We start from the raw sequence: 19,436 nt of genomic DNA on the forward strand, positions 1-19,436 counted from the left end.
ATGCTACAACATGAAGTCAGCACCATGGACAGAGTCACAGCTAGTCTCAATGCTACAACATGAAGTCAGCACCATGGACAGAGTCACAGCTAGTCTCAATGCTACAACATGACGTCAGCACCATGGACAGAGTCACAGCTAGTCTCAATGCTACAACATGAAGTCAGCACCATGGACAGAGTCACAGCTGGTCTCATTTTCTGAATGCAACGAAGTGTAAATCCTGCCATTATAACGCCTTATGCCACCAAGGTCTGCCAAAATACATTAGTCGACACAATCAACTGTAGATTAAGTCTGACCTCTAAGTCCAATTTAGAGGTTATTGCTTTTTGCTGGGGTATATCCAATTTGCAGTACTTTTACTTCTACTCCACTACATCTCAGCTCCAAATATTGTACTTTTACTCCAATACTTCAGTTTACTAGTTACACAAAAGATTTTGATTATTACTAAACTTTCCATTTTCCACCACTGCCATTTGATTTGGTACCCGAGCAAACATGTCATTGTAGAAAATCATGCTTTCTGATTTAGGTATTCTGGATGGCGACAATCACCCTGAAAGGACACAATTGGCTCAAAATAAACGATCCCTTATTCACCAATAACGGCCGCTAACTTTCAGTGCATTCAGGTGGATGTAACGATGTGTCAGAAGGCCTTGTCACTCGTATACGTCACCTAATATTGTTCAGACGGGAGAATATCAGGTACCAGGTGATGAGGAATGGAAACACATTGAAAGCAATTACCTTGCTGTGGAATAAAAAAAAGAGATTGTCTCTCTTATGTTAAACAGGCGCACGCACGCACGCACACACACCTCTCTCTCTTTTCTCTTCTCTTCTCTCTCTTTCTTGCCTGGTTGAAAGAATTATCTATCCATCTGCAGTCTGACATAATGTCTTCAAAGCATCGGTGTGTGGATTATCGCCTCACAGTTTGGGTATACCTTTTTTTTTTGTGCCTGCCTGTTTCCTCCAGACGGTCAGCACCGACCCGTATCCTGTGAAACTTCACTACGATAAATCCCATGACCAGGTGTGGCTCCTCAGCTGGGGAGACATGGAGAAGAACTTCCCTACTCTGCAGGTAACTCAGCAAATCACGTCTCATATTGCCACCGGTTACATTGAAATGTCGCACCGTCGCGTCGATATTCGCTGAGCCCGGTATAACCTCCAGTGTTAAAGGAGAATTCCGTATCGGCTGTTTTCTTACCTTAATCTGATGTTAATGTTAATCCATTTAGACCCGAGGACGCATCTGTGTCACCTTATAGCTTTTAACCACTTTAACTATTATTTTAAACTTTAGATATTGAAAAATAGCAGATCTACAAGCTCATAGTTGCAAGCTTGTAGATCTGCTATTTTTGGAAAACAATCGCGAAATCTTTGAATATTTAATCTTTCTTATAGCGAACATTCTCAATTATTGTGGGTTGGTTGGCCGAATACAGATTTTTTTGGGTAGTGCTTTACATGAAAAAGTTTGAGCACCACTGATGTAGAAACATCATTTTTCAGAAAACCTATTTACCTAAATACCTATTTTATCCAATCTGGAGAGAGAATGCATACATTTCAGGATAAAGAAGTGGAATTGGAAATGATGAAATAAAAAATATAATTGGAAGTAGAACACTATACAATTGAAAGCAGTTATTATTTTTCTCTCCTCATTGGTGTGTTTGCGTTTCATCCCAATGGAGACAATTAACAGTCACTGATGTGCGACTGTTGTGTTGCAAATACTTTTGGATTCGGATCCTGTAAACTAAAATGAAATTGGATGAAAATGGGGGAGGGGGAGGGAATGTCTGCTTTTTGTGAGCTGAATTATTGGCATGTTCTGAGAGCCATCTTCAGCCCTGTCACTTCTAGTTCTATCAAATAATGTTGCCAAAAGGTCAGCTGAATTGCTGCTTGCCATTTGAATGCACAGGTTTACATTACACACGGCTAGCGGCAGTGTCCGTTTTCAGCATTGTGGTGTAATCAAAGGCAACCCTGCTCACACACTCGGAACCACTCTCAATCCCGTGTCCCATGCAGTGATGGACAAGCTGGTGCTCAGCCCCAGTACTTTACTTAAAGTATAGACAATCCTGGTCAAATATTGACCTGCAGTTTGTAGATCTGCTATTTTCAAAAGATTGTTTATACATTCGAAAACTTGAAATGGGACATTTTGCATAATGAGTACTTTGAACCTTTGGTACTTTAAGTAATTTTTTTTGCTGATACTTACGATTGTACTTTTACTCTGGGGTATTTCTTGATACTTTTACTTATCAGCTAAACATTTGAGTATTCTTTCTACCACTGGTCCTCTCTGTTGATATTCCCTGACTCAGTGTTTCCTCTGGCATGTACCAGGTGATCAACCAGGCTAGTGGTCGCGTATCCCACCACACTGTCCACACACAGCCAGTCGGCCGGCGATTTGACCGAGTCGACGACTTCTTCATCCCTGCGTCCAGCCTCATTGTCAACCACATCAGGTACTGAATGGTGGATGTTCAAATGAGAAAGGGAGAGGCGGGCGTGCGCATGTGTGCGTGCGTCCTCGACTGCTCTCCGAGCTTCGTGTCGACGCGTCCCACTCCCTGGACAAGACGCCACCCCTATAGGCATATTCAGACTCCAGTTTTAGGTGATAAGGTGACCACCGAAAACTACAACATGACGTCACGCCGCGGGGGTATAGGCGCTTGACCGCGTACCCAAAAACATCTCTCTGTGTTTAACCCATTCTGACCTGAGATCAGATTCATACGAGGTTTCCACTGGACAACACACTGGTCTGATGAACCCATTCTGACCTGAGATCAGATTCTAAAAATGTCAGTCGTTCTTCGATTTTTCAAAAATAGCAGACCTACAAGCTCGTAGCACGCCACTCGGTGGCGCGCTATGAGCTTGTAGATCTGCTATTTTTCAATAGCTAAAGCATAACATGATGCTACCACCAAAACAGGTTCCCGGTCAGAATGGGTTAATAGCTGCCATTTGGGTAGTCAGGCTTTAACCTGAGCGGCACACTGCTGGGTCAAATGCAGAAAACTAATTTCCCCTCACGGAACAGTAAATACCCTTTTAATGCACGTTCTGCAATTCCCTGAAAATGGTTAATGATGGAGAATTCATTTTTTTCTGTCAAAGCATAAAGGGGGGGTCGAAGCCTCACATTTGTTAATCTAAAACCATTGACTTCCAGTCAAGCAATTGTACAAGTCAGCAAAAATAAGAATAAAGTTATTTCTTATTTTCCCCCAGTCTCTGCTTTTTCAGAGAAGTCTAATCAGTGGATGGCAGCCTTCAGGGAGAGAATGCAGCTGATGGGTTCATGTTATTGCGATGTGGGAGGTTAATCACAACGGCTTTGTTGTAAATATAGTTTGCTGTTGGTTGTAACACATTTATTGTGAAAGTGGGGTCCGGGCAGGGGTTCCAGGTCCCCTGGGGTTCCAGGTCCCCAAAAGGAGTGAGTGTTTTAAACATTTCAGCCCTATCAAAATGTTTGTCACAACGTGTCATGTTATGATGAATTGAACATGGTGGACCCTATTGTAAACAAGTGTAACAGTCTTGTTGTGCTTGAAATGTACTGTAATTCTCCAAAAGTGTTAATACATTCTTCAATCAATCAATCAATCAATCATTAAATCAATCAATCAGTCAGTCACAATGTGACATGTTGTGAGCCTGAAGATGAAAAAAGTAATTTAAGAATGAGCATAAGATGAATATCTTTTGTTCTGTAAGATGATGCGTATCAGATAGTTATACTTTATGTAGAGTCTGTACATATAGTTTTTACATTGGACGATATAGTGTAGCATTGCTTAAAAAAAAGAACACGCTGCATTACTATGTGGGTCTATAGTATAGACCCACATAGTAATGCAGCGTGTTGGGTCTTGCATAACACTGTATAGACTCTAGTCCAGGGGTAACCAACCTGGGGTTCGCGAGCTACCAGTAGCTCGCGGGAACCTTTCGAGTCGATCGCGAAGTGTCAGACCCATTGGAATAATGTCAGTGCCGCTCGTCACATGCAAATTAATTTTGAGCAGAGCGCTGTGGCTCTGAGTTTGAGAATAGACCCCATCGTCCAAGGGTGTGTGTGTGTGTGTGTGCGTGCGTGTGTGTGGTGGGGGGGTGGTATCTTAGCAACACTGAATGATCTGTCCCATTGGTCGTGTGCTCGTATCATGAGCCAATGGCTGCAGCTCTGAGCTTCCCAGACCCAGGTTCCCAATACGTCATGCCGTAAAGAGAACTGACAGCCACACGGCTGCTACCATATTAGCAGCTGTGAGCGCTCTTCTCTTCTCGTGAAGAAAGCAGGACAGAGTTGTCAAATAAATCCCGCCGTCATTCATACTGTATTTATTCTCCGACCCGACATTAAAATACGGAACAACGTGCTCACGGGGCTCGTGACAGGCTGCAGACACTTCGAGTTGGGACTACTAGCCGATAGCGCCGCTGCTCCTTCAGTTTTCGTTGTTCGTTGTTATAATATTTTTTATTATTGGGATTTGATCATTGATGCAAATTCTAAACGTATGGATGCAGCTGCAGAAGTTGTGTTGCTTAAAGGAATGCATAGTTGCGTTCTCCTCAACTGCTGCGCAGCAACAACAAAAATATAAAAATGAGACAAATATACTGAATATACCAGTCTGCAATGCAAACTAATAGGCGAGTGCACTCCAGGGCATATGCAAAGGGAAAGAAATAAAGAATGACTTCTGTCCGTGACAATAATCAATGCTACAGTTTGAATTCTGTACACACGCACACATAGAGCAAAAAATATGATAAATATGAAATATGAAAACTTGTTGAAGTACAACGCATGAGTCAAGTAGCTGCTTTTGTATCAAATCCTATTTACTGAGCCTACTGTCATTGAACTGCTGTCCGATAAAATGCAGGATGTGTTTGCATTAACTTCAGATATTTAAATGGAGATTATTGGATTAGTAAGTGACTGTCACCTGCAGGTCAGAGCTAAAGAGAAGGAATTTTGGTCTCTTGTGAGCAGAGAAGTATCCCCTGATTGTGTCGTGTGCACTGAAGCTGCATGCCTACTTTGGTTCCACGTACTTATGTGAAATGGCCTTTTCACAAATGAAAATAATAAAATCCAAGTTTAGAACTCGTATGACTGACTCACATCTTAATGACACCCTCAGACTGGCAATCACTAAATATGAACCAGATTTCAAAACGCTTGCAGATAACACAGCAGTCTCATTAAAGGTGGGCTGACCCTGAGAGTATGTCACCATATCTGTGCAAATATATATGGTCATGTTATGCCTATGTCATTTGTCATGTGAATATTCATTGAAATGAGAAACAAAATATTTCTAATACTAATTATTTCTAATTTGTCTTAATATTATTTGACATTGATAATATAAAAAACTTACTATAAGTATTTATTCTAATTTAAGCTTTAGTCTTTGTGTGGATGTGTGCACATGCATTGAGCCTGTCAGAAATAGCAAAAAAACAAGTGTTTTTTCTAACACGTTTTAGTGGTAGATCTTGGCTTACAATTGGGAATAAAATGGGCTCTTGGGCTTGAAAAGGTTGGTTACCACTGCTCTAGTCTATACAGTGTTATGCAAGACCCATACTGTTGGCACTAACGTGCTACAAAGTAACTGTAACAGCGTTATTTTTAACAGTAACTATTAGTACTAGTACTCTAACGCAGTGGTTCCCAAAGTGGGGTCCGGGGACCCCCAGGGGTACCTGAGGGAGTTCCAGGGGGGACCCATCTATTTTGTTCATGTTCATAAAGTGCTAAAGTGTTTAAAGCAGTGGTTCCCAAACTTTTTCATGTCAAGGACCCCCAAATTGACACTACTTAGCCTGTGGACCCCCATTTGAAAAGATATGCCAGGGTCCCCCATAAGAGAAGACGTACACATTTAGACGTCTACATTTAGACGTCTACATTTAGACGTACACATTTAGACGTCTACATTTAGACGTTTACATTTATGATGAAAAATGATGAAAAACGGCGTGCTATAGTATGCCGTACGATATGGGCTATAGCCCACGGTCCAAAATGATGAGAAACGAGGCTAACTTTTTTTTTCAAAATTTCAAAAAACATGGGCTATAACCCATCGTTTTTTTCATTTTTTCATTTTTTTCAAATCCTCAAAAATGATGAAAAACGGCGTGCCATAGTATGCCGTACGATATGGGCTATAGCCCACGGTCCAAAATGAGGAGAAACGAGGCTAACTTTTTTTTTCAAAATTTCAAAAAACATGGGCTATAACCCATCGTTTTTTTTCATTTTTTCATTTTTTTAAAATCCTCAAAAATTATGAAAAACGGCGTGCCATAGTATGCCGTACGATATGGGCTATAGCCCACGGTCCAAAATGATGAGAAACGAGGATAACTTTTTTTTTCAAAATTTCAAAAAACATGGGTTATAACCCATCATTTTTTTTATTTTTTCATTTTTTTCAAATCCTCAAAAATTATGAAAAACGGCGTGCCATAGTATGCCGTACGATATGGGCTATAGCCCACGGTCCAAAATGATGAGAAACGAGGCTAACTTTTTTTTTCCAAAATTTCAAAAAAACATGGGCTATAACCCATCGTTTTTTTCATTTTTTCATTTTTTTCAAATCCTCAAAAATGATTAAAAACGGCGTGCCATAGTATGCCGTACGATATGGGCTATAGCCCACGGTCCAAAATGATGAGAAACGAGGCTAACTTTTTTTTTCAAAATTTCAAAAAACATGGGCTATAACCCATCGTTTTTTCATTTTTTTCAAATCCTCAAAAATGATGAAAAACGGCATGCCATAGTATGCCGTACGATATGGGCTATAGCCCACGGTCCAAAATGATGAGAAACGAGGTTAACCTTTTTTTTTCAAAATTTCAAAAAACATGGGCTATAACCCATCGTTTTTTTCATTTTTTCATTTTTTCAAAATCCTCAAAAATGATGAAAAACGGCGTGCCATAGTATGCCGTACGATATGGGCTATAGCCCACGGTCCAAAATGATGAGAAACGAGGCTAACTTTTTTTTTCAAAATTTCAAAAAACATGGGCTATAACCCATCATTTTTTTATTTTTTCATTTTTTTCAAATCCTCAAAAATGATGAAAAACGGCGTGCCATAGTATGCCGTACGATATGGGCTATAGCCCACGGTCCAAAATGATGAGAAACGAGGCTAACTTTTTTTTTCAAAATTTCAAAAAACATGGGCTATAACCCATCGTTTTTTTCATTTTTTCATTTTTTTCAAATCCTCAAAAATGATGAAAAACGGCGTGCCATAGTATGCCGTACGATATGGGCTATAGCCCACGGTCCAAAATGATGAGAAACGAGGCTAACTTTTTTTTCCAAAATTTCAAAAAACATGGGCTATAACCCATCGTTTTTTTCATTTTTTCATTTTTTTCAAATCCTCAAAAATGATGAAAAACGGCGTGCCATAGTATGCCGTACGATATGGGCTATAGCCCACGGTCCAAAATGATGAGAAACGAGGCTAACTTTTTTTTTCAAAATTTCAAAAAACATGGGCTATAACCCATCATTTTTTTATTTTTTCATTTTTTTCAAATCCTCAAAAATGATGAAAAACGGCGTGCCATAGTATGCCGTACGATATGGGCTATAGCCCACGGTCCAAAATGATGAGAAACGAGGCTAACTTTTTTTTTCAAAATTTCAAAAAACATGGGCTATAACCCATCGTTTTTTTCATTTTTTCATTTTTTTCAAATCCTCAAAAATGATGAAAAACGGCGTGCCATAGTATGCCGTACGATATGGGCTATAGCCCACGGTCCAAAATGATGAGAAACGAGGCTAACTTTTTTTTTCAAAATTTCAAAAAACATGGGCTATAACCCATCGTTTTTTTCATTTTTTCATTTTTTTCAAATCCTCAAAAATGATGAAAAACGGCGTGCCATAGTATGCCGTACGATATGGGCTATAGCCCACGGTCCAAAATGATGAGAAACGAGGCTAACTTTTTTTTTTTTAATTTCAAAAAACATGGGCTATAACCCATCGTTTTTTTCATTTTTTCATTTTTTTCAAATCCTCAAAAATGATGAAAAACGGCGTGCCATAGTATGCCGTACGATATGGGCTATAGCCCACGGTCCAAAATGATGAGAAACGAGGCTAACTTTTTTTTTCAAAATTTCAAAAAACATGGGCTATAACCCATTTTTTTTATTTTTTCATTTTTTTCAAATCCTCAAAAATGATGAAAAACGGCGTGCCATAGTATGCCGTACGATATGGGCTATAGCCCACGGTCCAAAATGATGAGAAACGAGGCTAACTTTTTTTTCCAAAATTTCAAAAAACATGGGCTATAACCCATCGTTTTTTTCATTTTTTCATTTTTTTCAAATCCTCAAAAATGATGAAAAACGGCGTGCCATAGTATGCCGTACGATATGGGCTATAGCCCACGGTCCAAAATGATGAGAAACGAGGCTAACTTTTTTTTTCAAAATTTCAAAAAACATGGGCTATAACCCATCGTTTTTTTCATTTTTTCATTTTTTTCAAATCCTCAAAAATGATGAAAAACGGCGTGCCATAGTATGCCGTACGATATGGGCTATTGCCCACGGTCCAAAATGATGAGAAACGAGGCTAACTTTTTTTATCAAAATTTCAAAAAACATGGGCTATAACCCATCGTTTTTTTCATTTTTTCATTTTTTTCAAATCCTCAAAAATGATGAAAAACGGCGTGCCATAGTATGCCGTACGATATGGGTTATAGCCCACGGTCCAAAATGATGAGAAACGAGGCTAACTTTTTTTTTCAAAATTTCAAAAAACATGGGCTATAACCCATCGTTTTTTTCATTTTTTCATTTTTTTTAAATCCTCAAAAATGATGAAAAACGGCGTGCCATAGTATGCCGTACGATATGGGCTATAGCCCACGGTCCAAAATGATGAGAAACGAGGCTAACTTTTTTTTTCAAAATTTCAAAAAACATGGCCTATAACCCATCGTTTTTTCATTTTTTCATTTTTTTTAAATCCTCAAAAATGATGAAAAACGGCGTGCCATAGTATGCCGTACGATATGGGCTATAGCCCACGGTCCAAAATGATGAGAAACGAGGCTAACTTTTTTTTTCAAAATTTCAAAAAACATGGGCTATAACCCATCGTTTTTTTCATTTTTTCATTTTTTTCAAATCCTCAAAAATGATGAAAAACGGCGTGCCATAGTATGCCGTACGATATGGGCTATAGCCCACGGTCCAAAATGATGAGAAACGAGGCTAACTTTTTTTTTCAAAATTTCAAAAAACATGGGCTATAACCCATTTTTTTTATTTTTTCATTTTTTTCAAATCCTCAAAAATGATGAAAAACGGCGTGCCATAGTATGCCGTACGATATGGGCTATAGCCCACGGTCCAAAATGATGAGAAACGAGGCTAACTTTTTTTTTCAAAATTTCAAAAAACATGGGCTATAACCCATCGTTTTTTTCATTTTTTCATTTTTTTCAAATCCTCAAAAATGATGAAAAACGGCGTGCCATAGTATGCCGTACGATATGGGCTATAGCCCACGGTCCAAAATGATGAGAAACGAGGCTAACTTTTTTTTTCAAAATTTCAAAAAACATGGGCTATAACCCATCGTTTTTTTCATTTTTTCATTTTTTTCAAATCCTCAAAAATGATGAAAAACGGCGTGCCATAGTATGCCGTACGATATGGGCTATTGCCCACGGTCCAAAATGATGAGAAACGAGGCTAACTTTTTTTATCAAAATTTCAAAAAACATGGGCTATAACCCATCGTTTTTTTCATTTTTTCATTTTTTTCAAATCCTCAAAAATGATGAAAAACGGCGTGCCATAGTATGCCGTACGATATGGGTTATAGCCCACGGTCCAAAATGATGAGAAACGAGGCTAACTTTTTTTTTCAAAATTTCAAAAAACATGGGCTATAACCCATCGTTTTTTTCATTTTTTCATTTTTTTTAAATCCTCAAAAATGATGAAAAACGGCGTGCCATAGTATGCCGTACGATATGGGCTATAGCCCACGGTCCAAAATGATGAGAAACGAGGCTAACTTTTTTTTTCAAAATTTCAAAAAACATGGCCTATAACCCATCGTTTTTTCATTTTTTCATTTTTTTTAAATCCTCAAAAATGATGAAAAACGGCGTGCCATAGTATGCCGTACGATATGGGCTATAGCCCACGGTCCAAAATGATGAGAAACGAGGCTAACTTTTTTTTTCAAAATTTCAAAAAACATGGGCTATAACCCATCGTTTTTTTTCATTTTTTCATTTTTTTCAAATCCTCAAAAATGATGAAAAACGGCGTGCCATAGTATGCCGTACGATATGGGCTATAGCCCACGGTCCAAAATGATGAGAAACGAGGCTAACTTTTTTTTTCAAAATTTCAAAAAACATGGGCTATAACCCATTTTTTTTATTTTTTCATTTTTTTCAAATCCTCAAAAATGATGAAAAACGGCGTGCCATAGTATGCCGTACGATATGGGCTATAGCCCACGGTCCAAAATGATGAGAAACGAGGCTAACTTTTTTTTTCAAAATTTCAAAAAACATGGGCTATAACCCATCGTTTTTTTCATTTTTTCATTTTTTTCAAATCCTCAAAAATGATGAAAAACGGCGTGCCATAGTATGCCGTACGATATGGGCTATAGCCCACGGTCCAAAATGATGAGAAACGAGGCTAACTTTTTTTTTCAAAATTTCAAAAAACATGGGCTATAACCCATCGTTTTTTTCATTTTTTCATTTTTTTCAAATCCTCAAAAATGATGAAAAACGGCGTGCCATAGTATGCCGTACGATATGGGCTATTGCCCACGGTCCAAAATGATGAGAAACGAGGCTAACTTTTTTTATCAAAATTTCAAAAAACATGGGCTATAACCCATCGTTTTTTTCATTTTTTCATTTTTTTCAAATCCTCAAAAATGATGAAAAACGGCGTGCCATAGTATGCCGTACGATATGGGTTATAGCCCACGGTCCAAAATGATGAGAAACGAGGCTAACTTTTTTTTTCAAAATTTCAAAAAACATGGGCTATAACCCATCGTTTTTTTCATTTTTTCATTTTTTTTAAATCCTCAAAAATGATGAAAAACGGCGTGCCATAGTATGCCGTACGATATGGGCTATAGCCCACGGTCCAAAATGATGAGAAACGAGGCTAACTTTTTTTTTCAAAATTTCAAAAAACATGGCCTATAACCCATCGTTTTTTCATTTTTTCATTTTTTTTAAATCCTCAAAAATGATGAAAAACGGCGTGCCATAGTATGCCGTACGATATGGGCTATAGCCCACGGTCCAAAATGATGAGAAACGAGGCTAACTTTTTTTTTCAAAATTTCAAAAAACATGGGCTATAACCCATCGTTTTTTTTCATTTTTTCATTTTTTTTAAATCCTCAAAAATGATGAAAAACGGCGTGCCATAGTATGCCGTACGATATGGGCTATAGCCCACGGTCCAAAATGATGAGAAACGAGGCTAATTTTTTTTTCAAAATTTCAAAAAACATGGGCTATAACCCATCATTTTTTGTATTTTTTTATTTTTTTCAAATCCTCAAAAATGATGAAAAACGGCGTGCTATAGTATGCCGTACGATATGGGCTATAGCCCACGGTCCAAAATGATGAGAAACGAGGCTAACTTTTTTTTTCAAAATTTAAAAAAACATGGGCTATAACCCATCGTTTTTTTCATTTTTTCATTTTTTTCAAATCCTCAAAAATGATGAAAAACGGCGTGCCATAGTATGCCGTACGATATGGGCTATAGCCCACGGTCCAAAATGATGAGAAACGAGGCTAACTTTTTTTTCCAAAATTTCAAAAAACATGGGCTATAACCCATCGTTTTTTTCATTTTTTCATTTTTTTCAAATCCTCAAAAATGATGAAAAACGGCGTGCCATAGTATGCCGTACGATATGGGCTATAGCCCACGGTCCAAAATGATGAGAAACGAGGCTAACTTTTTTTTTTCAAAATTTCAAAAAACATGGGCTATAACCCATCGTTTTTTCATTTTTTCATTTTTTTCAAATCCTCAAAAATGATGAAAAACGGCGTGCCATAGTATGCCGTACGATATGGGCTATAGCCCACGGTCCAAAATGATGAGAAACGAGGCTAACTTTTTTTTTCAAAATTTCAAAAAACATGGGCTATAACCCATCGTTTTTTTCATTTTTTCATTTTTTTCAAATCCTCAAAAATGATGAAAAACGGCGTGCCATAGTATGCCGTACGATATGGGCTATAGCCCACGGTCCAAAATGATGAGAAACGAGGCTAACTTTTTTTTTTCAAAATTTCAAAAAACATGGGCTATAACCCATCGTTTTTTCATTTTTTCATTTTTTTCAAATCCTCAAAAATGATGAAAAACGGCGTGCCATAGTATGCCGTACGATATGGGCTATAGCCCACGGTCCAAAATGATGAGAAACGAGGCTAACTTTTTTTTTTCAAAATTTCAAAAAACATGGGCTATAACCCATCGTTTTTTTTATTTTTTCATTTTTTTCAAATCCTCAAAAATGATGAAAAACGGCGTGCCATAGTATGCCGTACGATATGGGCTATAGCCCACGGTCCAAAATGATGAGAAACGAGGCTAACTTTTTTTTTCAAAATTTCAAAAAACATGGGCTATAACCCATCGTTTTTTCATTTTTTCATTTTTTTCAAATCCTCAAAAATGATGAAAAACGGCGTGCCATAGTATGCCGTACGATATGGCCTGTGCCCAGCACCATGCCAAAACTTTTTCCTGCAGGAAACACTGCTTGTGGTTGTAAATATATTGTTATCCGTGTTGCGAGGATGAGGGGGTACCTGGAAAAATATCTACCCCAAAAGGGGTACCTGGTCCGAAAAAGTTTGGGAACACCTGCTCTAACGCATTAATTGTTGAGCGGTGTACACTGCTCCAATGAGTGACTGAGTGTGTACGTCTGTATAGAGTACGAAATGTCTGTTTGTAGCACAACCCATTGGCCATTGTTGTAACACAATGGTCGGTGGTGGCTCAGGGGTAGAGTGGCCGGATGGTAACCGCAAGGTCGCCAGTTCTAACCCGGGCTCCCCCAGAGTTAGTGTCGAAGTGTCCTTGAGCAAGACACTGAACCCCTAATCGCTCCTGATGTGCTGGTTGGTGCCTTGCATGGTTTCCGCCGCCGTCAGTGTGGGTGAATGTAATGCACAATCTCTGTAAAGTGTCTTGGATAAAGGCGCTATATAAATGCACCATTTACCTTTGCTGATTGGTTTCACTTTCGACACACACACACACACACACACACACACACACACACACACACACACACACACACACACATTTTATATTGTTCTGTAAATTCTTCCATTTGCACAAAAGCCATTTGGTATAGGCATTCATGCTGCTGAGACACACAAGGCTTTGCCAATATGGGTTATAACGCTGACAGAAGTGTTCTATTTCTGGCAGGCAGTCTACTTTAAAAATCTCATTTAGGTGAGATCTGCCAGTGGGAACAAATAACTCCTTTTATTCTATAGCTTCGCTTCATTGAATATACTGAAATGTATCCAGGCCAGGAATGATTCAAGAGTATAGAAACTACTAAACTAGTTCAGTTAACTTACCACCCATCAACGGCACTTTTTGCAGAGTTGATTGGCCTTTGACGTCTTTTTATATGTTGTATTGATTCCCAATGGTCTCGCTGATATGCAGCTATGTCTAGCAGCGTCCCCGTAGCTAGGCTACGCTTGGCTCTGCCTATAGGTGCCCTGGCCACTATGGTCAGCATACATAGACCATAGACTCCATAGACTCCTGTAATGACCGTGATCTTAAAACAGATTCAGATTGATGTGTTTGAACATAACTACGATTTCTAAATCATCGCTACCTCACCGGTTACAATACTAACGTTTCTGATGACGTTTAAAATGAAGGGGGGGGGGGGGTGCCCCCCCTGGTGCTGCAGCCATCTTGGAAACTAAACACAATATAAACAGTGGGAAAGGGGTGGGGCCGAGAAAGGCTGCAGGGTGGCAGCGCTGGAGTCAATTGTGGCGGTCAATGATTTATGTAAAACCCTAGTCCACACTGCAGAGACACAGGTTCGATCCCTGGCAGCGATGCCTCGAGCTTGGCCAGTTGCTCCAACAAACATGATAAATGTAACATTTTGCGCAATTGCAAAGCACTATCCTTTTTCATACACTAGGGACTCCTGCTGATTGGACTGCAGTGAGGTTATCTGAGGGAAGATAGCGTGACACTGTCTCCTGGAAACTCCTCACTGCAGTGCTGGAAAATAGTACTCATAAACTATGTAACTACTCCGTTACATGTAAAAGTCTGGTAATCAAATTTACTTGAGTTAAAGTATGAAAGTATTGGTGTCAAAATGCACATTATGCAGAATGTCCCATTACACAAGTTCAAAACGTATAAAGATTGTTGGAAAATAGCAGCAGATCGGCTATTTTCAGAATGTCTAGTATAGGGCTGAAGTGGGTAATGCATGTTTTGTAATAATAATGAAAATCTTTTTTTCAAATAAATGTAGTGGAGTAAATAACAAACAAATACTTAAGTAAATGTACATACTGTAGTTACTTTCCACTACTACTACCCCCCCACAGCTTGTCTCACATCTCTCTCTCCTCTCTATGAGCCAGCCTCTCCCAACAGCCCAAGATGGGATCAATGGCTCCCTACACCGTACTATACAATGTTTTCAAAACAACCATTTACGGGCCAACATGAAGAGACCATCAGCATAAAGAAAAGATAATTTGGTCTCCAAATGGACACCGTCGATCGGCAGGCATTCACTTTTAAAATAGCGGATCCCCCCCGGCCCCTCGAATATTCACCCCCCGTCTGGAACATTCAAAGGCAATGTGACTTTAATTGCCCCAATAAGACCCGAGGCCTTCTACAGTAAATTTGTTCTCAAACCTTTTCTTGACAATGGACCCCCAAATTGATGTTTGGCTGCGGGCTGTGGACCAGAATGTTGAAAAGAAATAGCAGACAATTTACAATTTAGGCATTTAGCAGACTTAATCCAGAGTGATTTACAGTAAGAATAGAAAAATAGTCATCATGAATCATACGTACAAGGTCGCAGAACGATACAAACTGACGTGCTGCGAGCTTGTATATCATCTATTTTTGAGAACCAGAGTTGTAAACCACTGTTCTAAATGTGTTTTCTGATAAACCTACATTGATATATATATATATATATATATATATATATATATATAATGACAGATATTCCTGGGTTGAATGAGTTGCCACACACTTTAGGGTTTTCTAATGAGCTGTGTTTTCTTGATCGATTACATGCTAATAGCACTGCTTTGGGACCAGAGCCATAGTTGTTGAATTGATTGTTGAACTAATTGCTTCGCAGCATTCAGACTTTCTCTGAAAAAAACTGCATTCTGCAAATAAAATCTCACAGCACGTGTGAAGTCAGTTTAGCCTTCAAAGCACCGTATTACGCTGCAGACATTTGGTGTAAACATCCATCAATAAGGGCAATGCCTCGTACACTGTCAGCTAAATCCCTCAAATATAAACTAATGTCACTGGATTCTAAAGAGCTTTGAAAATGAATACTGTTCAATTATGGTTGTGCCGATCCGATCACGTGATCGCGGAAACCGGAGCCGATCACAGCATTTTCTTTTCTTCAAATGATCGGATGGGAGCAAAAAAACGTCATCCGGACATCTCTAGTAAGTGTTCTGTAAAAATATAAATATCAGTTGGGGAAAAATCGGTATCGGCAGATCAATTGATCGGATCGGGAGCGAAGAAAACGTGAGCGGGACATCCCTAATTCTAACATTCTTGTTCCTTTCGTTCTCACACAGATTCGGGATGGTAGTCCATCGCAATGAGCCCGCTCTCCACAAAATCAACCTGGAGACGACGTCGTACGTGAAGAACATCAGCCTGCGAGAGTACAACTGCGTGCCCAAGTCCATGGCCTACACCCACCTGGGCGGCTACTACTTTGTCAACTGCAGACCCGACCCAGCAGGGGGCGCCGCCGCCACGCAGCCCCAGCTCATAGTGGACGCCGTGACGGACACCGTGATCGGCCGCAACGGCGACGTCACCGGCGCCCCGCACACGTCCCCGGATGGACACTACCTGGTCACGGTGGACGACCGCGACGGCGTGATGCGCATCCAGACGGTGTCGCCGCGCGGCGAGGTCGGCGCGCCGTTCGACATCCACACCAACCTGCACCTGTCCGAGCTGGCCTTCCAGCGCTCCTTCACCCAGCTGCACCAGTACAACGTCTTCGGCAGCTCCTCGCGCCAGACGGACGCGCTCTTCGTGGAGCTGAGCACCGGCAACGTCAAGATGATCAAGAGCCTCAAGGAGGCGTTGCCGCCGTCCGACTGGCCGTGGGGCTCCGGGAGGCGCGCCATGGCCTCCAGCGGGCTGTTCGGACAGTTCCTGATGACGCCGTCCCGCGAGTCCCTCTTCATCCTGGACGGTCGGCTCAACAAGCTGAACTGTGAGATCACCGACGTGCTCAGGGGAAACGTGGTGGTGTGGGTCGGAGAGTCCTAGGTCGCGGTCACAGCCGCCTCTCAAGACCCTTACGATCTTTTTTCTTATAAAAAAAAGGTACTGCTGCACTGAATTTCGTTGCAGGCTTTTAATTTCGGGGGTTGTAACAACATGGCAGCGATTCTATAAACCAAATTGTTTGTTATTCCATTGAACGAGGGACCATCATTCCAAACAGAAGGGACACAATTTTTAATTAGCTTTCTTTTTTTTTACCTGTAGGGTTCGGCTTTTAGTCGACATAAAATGTACTTCAATTAGGACTGGGAATCAGACATATGATATACTGTATGTAGGTACCATGATAATTGTTGGTATTGTTATCCGTGTCCGTTAAAGAGGTCAAAATATATGAAAAGGCTTCACAATTATTTCTATAAGAGTTACATAATTTGATGATGACCATTTAGATTTAATACATTAAATAAACAATGGTCCTTTTATCTAGAAATGTATTCAAATCTGAAATACAGAAACCAGTATAATTTATCAGTGATACCTAGTCCTACTTACCACTAAATAGTTTTGGTCATTATGTGCTGTAATTGATAATAATGCAAATTGAATGATATACGATTTGCCATTTTAAACCGGTTTCTTGCAAACTCTGCATCAGCGAGTCTTTGAAATACTGCAAAATTATAATCTATAACACAGGAAAACAGAACCACTATCCTTCGTTCATCAAGTTTCCCCATTCCTCCTGGTTCCCGTGCCTTCAAGGAAAACACCCTCCATCTGAGGAATTAGCAGAACTATATTCCCGGTGAGACATCGATCTCTTCCCTCAACCCTCCTTGAGCGGTGAGAGACGTTCCACACAAATCTATCCATCTCTCATCTTTGCGTTTTGTCAACACTGCAGCCTCTGATGTCTAATTAGACCAAGCCCTCGCTGTGACCTAATGTCCCTTTTGAAGTGCAGACGGAGAGATTGAGATTGTGCACGCTTGCAACCTTTGATCTGAAACTATAACTATTGTCCAAGATTGTTGAATGTCAGAGGGATTTCTGTGATCCAACAACATGCTCAAATCAATTCCCATGTCAGTTTAATTTATAAAATCCATTATATACTGTATATGTCCCTTGGTAACATATGCTAGGGAAACTTGAGTGTGATGAAAATTCTGTTAGATAAATTCCAATATGCCTGGACCAAACGTACAAGCAGCTAGAATGTACTGCTCACCTCTAACCAGTCGGTTCTGTTTGACAATGATATGTAATGCAGAGTTATCTCACTAGTGGGCTTAGTGACACACTTTGAGAATGAGCTTTGAACACTGGGAAATGCTGACTCTGTTTCTTTCTTGAATGCAACAATACACGACTCACAGAATGAGCAGAATGTGTTGTACATGATAGCTTGCAGACACACCACCAAACCTTTTTATCTCAATCCTATAGCCCGAAACGTTCTATGCACCACAGCAATCTGAGACCAACACCGCAAGGAATTGTTTTTATTTCAATCCATCTCTAATTTAATATGGACTTTTTGATGTTGTTATTTATTATATACAGACTCATCCTGATGATCTAAGATGTGTGTGTGTGTGTGTGTGTGTGTGTGTGTGTGTGTGTGTGTGTGTGTGTGTGTGTGTGTGTGTTTTCTTTTAGTTTTCTTCTGATTTTTTTCCCTGCCCTGTTGTTTTGTCAGGAGCCACTTATTGTTCATCCTGCCAATGACCTTTGCCCCTTTCCTCTTGTGTTGTGTGCTAATTAATTTACTGTCAACATTATCTGTTATTCTATAACAGTTCTGTTAATTTCCCCTGACTATTACTCGCTATTACCAGTGGTGGAGAAAGAACTAGGTATATATACATTTAAAAAAAAATACAAGTAAAAGTATCACTAGTCTGCTACTGTACTCTGTTACAAGTAAAGGTCCTGAATTCAAAATGTACGTGAGTAAAAGTACAAAGGTATTGGTATAAAAATGTACTAGAAGCACCAAAAGTAGAAAGTACTAAAATATATACAAATATTTGGAAAATGGCGAGCTTGTAGATCGGCTATTTGCAAATTGGCCAAAATCTATACAGGGCTGAAGTCGTTAATGTATGTTTTGTAATAATTAAAATCTATAAAGTAACTAGTAACTAAAGGTTTCAAATTAATTTAGTGGCGTAGAGGTACACTATTTGGATCTAAGATCTAGTGGAGCAAAACAAAGTATTGGAAATTGAAAATACTCAATTAAAGTAAAAAATACCTCCAAATTGTGCTTAAGTAAATGTACTTACTTGCTTTTTATATGATTACTTAACACCACTGGTAATTACTTAGAGATTACTAAATTACTTATTAGCTACTAATTTGTAAGCAATGGAAAACCACACCATGGTCGGTCATCCTTTTTTTCTTGTTTTAATCTTGTACCGAGCACATTGTGATGTCATCACCCTGCACTGCATCCTGTATGTCTTCATGTGAGTGTTATTTACGTATAGAGCAGAACAAACACGCCTGTCGTTTTACCTTAACAATAAAACCTATACCATCAGTCTGGCCAATCTATGCTTCTTCTTTGTATAGTGTTTGGTCGACAATTTTCAATTTCCGCAATTTCCGCAATTTCCGCAATTTGCAATTTCCGCAATGGCTATAACCCATCGTATAACAATCTGCAATTTTCTAATGTTTCCCATCCTCCGCAATTTGCTATTTTTTCCCATCCTTTCCGGTAAATACAACACATTGAGTAG

General features: G+C 39.5%; 1 protein-coding gene across 1 annotated transcript in view; it reads left to right on the forward strand.

Moving 5' to 3' along the window:
- Positions 1-19,234, forward strand: part of fstl5 (follistatin-like 5) — a 133,298-nt gene extending 114,064 nt beyond the window's left edge. The window contains exons 13-15 of the mRNA XM_080773268.1: positions 989-1,096; positions 2,386-2,510; positions 16,011-19,234. Of these exons, the coding sequence (XP_080629394.1) occupies positions 989-1,096; positions 2,386-2,510; positions 16,011-16,722 (945 nt within the window). The 3' untranslated portion in view covers positions 16,723-19,234. The remainder of the gene's footprint in view (positions 1-988; positions 1,097-2,385; positions 2,511-16,010) is intronic.
- Positions 19,235-19,436: the final 202 nt, after the last annotated feature.

Source organism: Protomyctophum bolini, assembly GCF_963924005.1.
Source record: "Protomyctophum bolini genome assembly, chromosome: 10".
NCBI lineage: Eukaryota > Metazoa > Chordata > Actinopteri > Myctophiformes > Myctophidae > Protomyctophum > Protomyctophum bolini.